Source organism: Myotis brandtii, unplaced genomic scaffold, assembly GCF_000412655.1.
Source record: "Myotis brandtii unplaced genomic scaffold, ASM41265v1 scaffold966, whole genome shotgun sequence".
Lineage (NCBI taxonomy): Eukaryota > Metazoa > Chordata > Mammalia > Chiroptera > Vespertilionidae > Myotis > Myotis brandtii.
The window spans coordinates 329,878-336,706 of record NW_005372000.1 but is presented as its reverse complement, the minus strand read 5'-3'; the positions used below and the strand labels follow the sequence as shown (position 1 = coordinate 336,706).

General features: G+C 51.3%; 1 protein-coding gene across 1 annotated transcript in view; it reads right to left on the bottom strand.

The window, feature by feature from the left end:
* The window catches only part of CNGA4 (cyclic nucleotide gated channel alpha 4), a 25,223-nt gene extending 21,346 nt beyond the window's left edge, over positions 1-3,877 (bottom strand). The window contains exons 1-3 of the mRNA XM_005886233.2: positions 3,727-3,877; positions 3,492-3,593; positions 3,200-3,306 (exon numbers count right to left, since the gene is read on the bottom strand). Of these exons, the coding sequence (XP_005886295.1) occupies positions 3,200-3,306; positions 3,492-3,593; positions 3,727-3,788 (271 nt within the window). The 5' untranslated portion in view covers positions 3,789-3,877. The remainder of the gene's footprint in view (positions 1-3,199; positions 3,307-3,491; positions 3,594-3,726) is intronic.
* Between the last annotated feature and the right edge of the window lie 2,952 nt (positions 3,878-6,829).

Sequence of the window (6,829 nt, the reverse complement as noted above, 5' to 3'; positions counted from 1 at the left end):
TCAGCCCCCCGGCCCCCCCCCCCCCCGCCCCTCCATATTTGTGCTTCTGAGCCTCTCTTTCTGCTTCAGTAATTTACTGGGACCAGGCCCTGTGCTGGGGTGGGAATTAGTGACCTGCCTCCAAGAAGTCACAATCTAGAGGAGACAAACATTTAATTGGATAGTTACATAACAGTACTGCTGGTGCAGTGTGGACATGTGCATGTGGTTTTGTGGGAAGACAGACGAAGAGTCCCTAACTGTAAGGTGGAGAATTTAGGGAAGCCTGGAGTAATTGATGCCTGACTGAGGGGGCTGCAGCTAGGGAAAGGGGGGTTGGAGCAGCTACACAGAGGGAAGAACATGAGCAGAGGGATGGAGGTAGGAAAGAATTAGGTTGGAGTAGAAAACAGGAAGCAGTCCAGAGTGGCTGAAATGCAGGGTGTGAGGACAGTGGAAAGAGGAGGGGACAGCCAGGCGATCAGTTCAGACCCTATGCTGAGAGCAATGGGAAAGTCCTGAAATGTTCTAAGCAGGGGAGCTGTATGGCATCATTAACATTTTAGGAAGATAGTGTGGGGGAAGGGTGGGTGGGAAGAAAGGTGAGGCCGAATGCTGCAAACTCTCAGAGCTAGAAGGACCCGAGAAGAGGCAAGGGAGCTACTGCTTGTTGAGCACTTGCTACATGCTGGGCACTATTCATTTAATCCTCACAAATAACTTTTTGGGTTTTTAATGTCACCCTATTGGACAGGTAAGGCCTAAAAAAGGGAAGTGACTTATCCAAAGCCAGGGAGACAGCAGCCGACTACATACAGGATGCGGAGCTTGAGGGGGCCCTTGGAGGACAGATGTGAGGCCTTCAGGACAACTGGAGAATGGGGTCCCCCAGTGAGACAGCATCTAGCCTCAGCCAGTGACTGTGCTCACCCCCTTTCCAGGCTGTCCCATCGCCCATGACCTCAGTGTCTACCTGTGATTAGGCAACTCCTACTGCACAGAGTGATAAGAGGAATAAATGAGCCAGTGCACAGACAGCATTTGGCCCTGAATGGAGTTCAATAAGTTGGAATATCTCCATTTCCATTTGGCTGTGAGAAAGTTGTTCCTTGTTCTGAACCCAAGTGTGTGTACTTATTACCTGTGTGACCTTGGACAAGTTCCTAAACCTCCCTGTGCTCTAATTTCCTTACCTTTATTTTTAAATTTTTAAATTAATGTTTAGAGAGAGAAGAAGGGAAAGGGAGAAAGGAAGAGAAACACTGACTTGAGAGTGAAACATCGATTAGCTGCCTTCTGCATGCCCCCTACCGGGGACTGACCCTGCAACCCAGGAGTGTGCCCTGACTTGGAATTGAACCAGCAACCTTTTGGTGCATGGGATAACCCCTAACCAACTGAGCCACAGTGGCCAGGGCTCCTTACTTTTAAAATGCAGATAATGGTACCTACTTTAAGAGTTGCTGTGAGAATTTAAAGAGTTGGTATATGAGAAGCACTTTAAAAAGGGCATGTAGTATGCACGCAATAAGTATTGTTATCATCATCTCTGCCACTTTCCACTGGCTCATTGGTGCCTCAGGTCAACACCCACAGAGCAGGTCTACTCTCTCTTCCAAGAACTCACCCTTCTCACTGATCTTGGTTCAGCTTCTCATGTCCTGTTTCTATGTCCTGCTTCTGCCCTGAGCCCTCTAGTGATTCAGGTAAAGGCCACGTGTCCTGAATCTGTGTAGACTCTGAAGTATCATCTGGTCTCAGGACAGGTTTCTGCTGTCTCCCCCCCCCCCCCCCGCCCCGCCCCGCCCCAGCCCTATCTGGGAACAATGCTGGGGTGCCCACCTTTGATGTTGATGATGCTGATCTCCCCAAAGTAGAGCCCTGCACCAAGCACGGCATACTGTGTGACACCATCATCTGCCACCACGGCCAGCTGACCCTCGCGGATGATGTACATCTCTCGGCCAATGTCCCCCTTGCGGCAGACATATTCGCCTGGTGAGTAGGTCTGGGGCTGCAGCTTCAGCACCAGCTCCTCCAGCAGGCTGGCCTCGCAGTTCTGGAAGATCTGCACCCGGCTCAGAGTAGACAGGTGCACAGACACAGCCACTTCTGCCCGCAACCGCTCTGGCAAGTGCTGTAAGATGGCCACCTCATTGGTCATCTTCTTGTTGATCCGCAGGTGCTGGTACCTGGAGACAAGGGCAGCACCAGTTTCTCACCAGCATCCTCTGTGCCTCCCTTCCTCCTTCCTTCAGGGCTCATCTCAACTTCAGCCAAGAGCCCAACCACTCTGAGGTTTCACAGGGGCTATGGGAATACTTGAGGGTTGGCTGATGAAATATCTTCAGTCCACAATCTCCTTTGTTGGTCACAGATATGTTTTTACTTTTTCTCCCTCACCCAGGGCCTCGAAGCCTCCACCAGAAGACAATGAATAAGACACCCTTGACCTCCTGTCAGTTTCTACCCCATCCACCAGTGATGTCTTGTACCAGCCAACTGAAATCCACTTCAGTCACCAAGCCCCATCTTCTCTAGAGGCATCTGCTGTAGCTGGTGACACTTCCTCTCGTTCAGCCCACAGTGTGGACTACCGTGACATAGTCAACCATCTTGCTTTTGGCCATGCCCTGGGGTGGGGGGCCGGGTATTTCCCTTCTCCCTTAGGCCTTCTGGGGCTCTACGGGGCAGTGGCAGTTCCCATCACCTAGTGCAGAGTCTCTCTCCTTATAGTCTCTTACCCAGCCCCTTCCCCGAAGCCCAGATACCATTAGTGGATGATATCCTTTTCCAAGCCCCACCCAGTGAGCTCCCCCCACCCCGATGAGTGCCCTGTCCTGGTTGCCTTCCTGGCGCACCGGGCAGTAAGAACCCAGACACCTGCCTCCGAGTCTATCCGGTACACCTCCCCGGGCCCTGGCTCCCCAGCATCCTCACCAGTCAATCACGCGCCGCTCCAGCCGGCGGTTGACATGCTGCAGCTTCATGTACTTCTTCACCAGCGCGTGGTCAGGGTAGAAAGCTGCGTCGGCAGTGTTCATGTTGTAGATGACGGAGCTCATGCTACCCATGATGGTGGCGAAACCCATGACGGCCAGCAGGAAGTCGCCGACCATGAAGAGGAACGGGAGGTGGGGGGAGGTCACTTTCGTAATACTAAGGGGCTCTCTTTGGGAAGGGAACTTGAAACAAAGGGTCAGTCCTGGTACTCACTGACCCGTGTGGAAGCGCACCACGATGTCCAGTAGGTACAGCAGGTCACTAGTGTAGTCCAGCACGAACCAGGCCACCAGGTAACCATGCTGCAAGTCGGGAAAGCAGGCTCTGTGTGGCGGAGGGATTGGCTTAAGGACACCCTTTGTGCCCGAGGTGGTCTCCCCAAGCCACTGAGCACTCCCCACTGGGCCCTTGCTTAGGCTCCTCCCCTCCCCCAGACCCCGCCCCTCTCCTGAGCCTTGCTCTTTAGCCCCTGTCTGTGCTAAAGCCCCTCCCTTAAAGTCCTGCCAAACCTGCACACGATGATGATGAGGTTATACATTACAGGGAAGACCATCGTGTTCAGCCACCAGTAGTAGTAATCCCCAGATGGGTCCAGGACAGGCAGCGTCTTCCTGTGGCAAGAGGGGAAGCCATGGTACATTTATTCATCATTCAATGTTGAGTTTGTGACTGGGGGCACCAAGAAGAATCAGGCTCCATCTAGTGAGGCAGACAGATCTGACACAAGAGACCAGGATCTCTCACCTGGCCTTGGACTGGACAGGGGGGCTGGACTCTGTCGTCTTCACTTTGCTGTCCTGGCTCATGGTTCTGTGGCCTGGTGCCTGGGTGTGAGATATCCAGGGCCTCTGCTGGCAGGCTGCTTCCGGAGGTGCAGACTAGTGCCTGCCTGCCTGCCTGGAAGAGGCAGCCCTTAGTCTCCAGCTGTGACTTCTCTGTCTTTGGTGTCTGAAGCTCTTAGCAACACAACCAGGGCCAGCTCTACTGGAGGGGTGGAGGCAGTGTGGCTCCAGCACCCCGCCCTGTCTCCCAGGTCCTGGGTTTACACCTGCCCAGCTAAACATCTCTAATGAGGTCCCTGGAGAAGGTGGGGGTGCATGCCTCAGGGACAAGGCTGGGCCTTTTCTCTACCCTCCTCCCTCCCACCACCACCGCCAAGCTGGACTACACAGGGGCCTTCTAGACAGAAGACTTTGGTGACAGTGTAGGCTCAGACTTTCATTCTGTTTTACTTTGTGCAAGTTCCCTGCTTGGGCCTCATTATTTATTCATTTAACACTATTTATCCAGTGGATCATTTGTGTCAGGTGCTGAACTAGTCTCCAGGGACAAACACCTATCATATCAGATGTGAGCTCTGTTTTCATTATCTGTACCCTATCTCACAACCACCTCCACCTTCCTAATTCCTGCTGGATGAGGGTGATAGGGGCCATCCTGAGGTATTTTTTGCACCATTCCTTTCTTGTTACCTCTAGTACCTGATCCCACCAGCTATTAGATATGTTTTCTAGATGCTCCAACTCTTTCGTTTTCCTTTCTGTGAATATGCTTAAATCTCTCATACCAAAGCAAACAAAAACCTAAAACTTCTTCTTCAAATTGACGTCCCTTTTACTACTATCATATTTTTCAGTCAACAAGTCATAATGAGAATACCTGCTATGTGCCAGACCAACATTATACTAAGTATTGGGGATAAATGGTGAATGAGAAACAATCCTTGGCCTCTAGAAACTCATAGTCTGGTAGAGGAAATAGTTGGATAGATAGGTAATTACGCATCTATCTATGTGATGGGTACTCTATTAGGTGGGTACTCAGAGGGCTGTTGCAGTACATGGGAAGGTTCCCAACTGAGCCTGGGTGTTGCAGAATGAACAGGAGTTAGGTATAGAGGTGGGAGAGTGAAGAGCACTAGAGGCAAAGTGCATAGTGTGTGAAAAGGCATAGAGACTTCAAAAAGCATGGGTGACTGGGGGAACAGCAATTGTTTTTTGAAGAGAACTTGAGGGGCTAGTAGTGTGAGATGAGGCTGAATGGTGAACAGAAGATGGCTCAGGGAGAGCTTTGTCAGCCATATTATAAACCTAGGGTTTTATCTAAAGGCAATGAGGAACCTGTGACATGTTCTGCACAGGTAAGTGATGTGATCAGATTTGTGGTTTTAGAGTGTTTCTTGGAAGAAACATCTATAGCCTTCAACACTTCGTTTTAGTTTTTTGAAATCCTCTTTTCCCATGGCTTCTGTGACACCATAGTTCTTGGTTTTGTTTATTTCTCCTTAGTCTCTTCCATAAGCCTCTCTGCCCATTCCTTGTGTTGGTGTTTTTAGGACTCTGTCTGAGGCCTTTCCTCTTCTCAACTCTCTCTGGCCAATCTCGGTCACCCACAGGATTTCCTTTCCCATCTAATGACTTCTAAGAACTCTCTTTTAGCTGCAGACCTATCAATGCCAGTAAGTGCTCACTGTATGTCCCTGCTTGGATAGCCCAGCCCATAGTCACCTTCAGCCCACGGGGTCTATATCTGAGCTAATTATCTCCTCCCATCTGCTTTTTCTCTTATAATCTTTGTCTCTGGCCTTTCAACCCCTGACATGTTGTTCATTCTTCCTTGCCTTGGTATGTGCCTTTGAACTGAAACTTCCACTTCTTTTAAAATACTTTTTATTTTCAACTATTTTTAGGCTTACAGAAAAGTTATAAAAAGTACAGAAAGTTCTTGTAAACTTCTTACCCACATATCTGTTATCATCTTATATAACCAGAGGACAATGTTCAAAACCAAGGAATTAACATTGATACGATACTTTCAGCTAAACTGCAGACCTTATCTGAAACGTCCGTATCTCTTAGATTATCTTACTCTTGTTTCACAAGCTTGCTCAGACACTATCTCCTCCTGAGCTCTTCTTTCCCCTCACCCTCTGTACCCACAAATCTCCAGCTAAGAGCTGTTCTTCCATGACACTTATTATTCTATGCTGCGATCGTCTCATTAAAGGTACTATCTCCTCCTGAGCTCTTCTTTCCCCTCACCCTCTATACCCACAAATCTCCATGCTAAGAGCTGTTCTTCCATGACACTTATTTTTCTATGCTGCAATCGTCTCATTAAAGGACTGAGGTCCTGGAGGACAGAGGCCGGTTCTAATTGATCCTGGAATCCCGCCTGACAAGGAGGCGCTTATTCCGTGTTCCTGAGTGACTGAGTAAGACAGGGCGCAAGGGGTCACGGGGCAGCAAAGTGCTAAGCAGCCCAGAGGAGCGGTCATCGCCCAGGTACTGTCCAAGCCCTGCGCACAGTCGGAGCAAAAACAACCCTAGACTGTTAGCAGTCAGCTCCTTCCAGGGCACCGCTTCCCACAGGCCCCGCCCACTCATTGACACTCCCCCCGAGACCTGCCCTTTCGTGCTCGCCCCGCCCCTTCCACGCCCACTCTTCCACTCCAAGCCCCGCCCAGGACCCGGGGTCCAGTCCCTTCCGTGCTCGTCTCTTACAGCCCATCTCTCTCCTAACCCCCCTCTCTCAGGTCTTTTCCGGGCTCTTAAAGTCAGTCCCGCCTTCGGTCCAGCGGATCGACCTTCCCCCGCACCCTCCAGTCTCCGCCTCTCGCCCGTGGGCCTCCGCCTCCCCGGAGGTCTTCCCCAGTGACATGCCGGAGTCCTCCGGAGGGGCGGGGTGTACAGTATGAAGGGGCGGGATCGGGGGGAAGAGGCGGTACTCCTCGCTCGGAAGGCCGTCGTGGCCCCGCCCCGGCGCTCAGCCGTTGCCGGGAAACGGGCAGCGACGCTCTGGCTCAGGCCCGGTCTAGCCAATGAGCTGGCACGCCACTGCCCAGTCG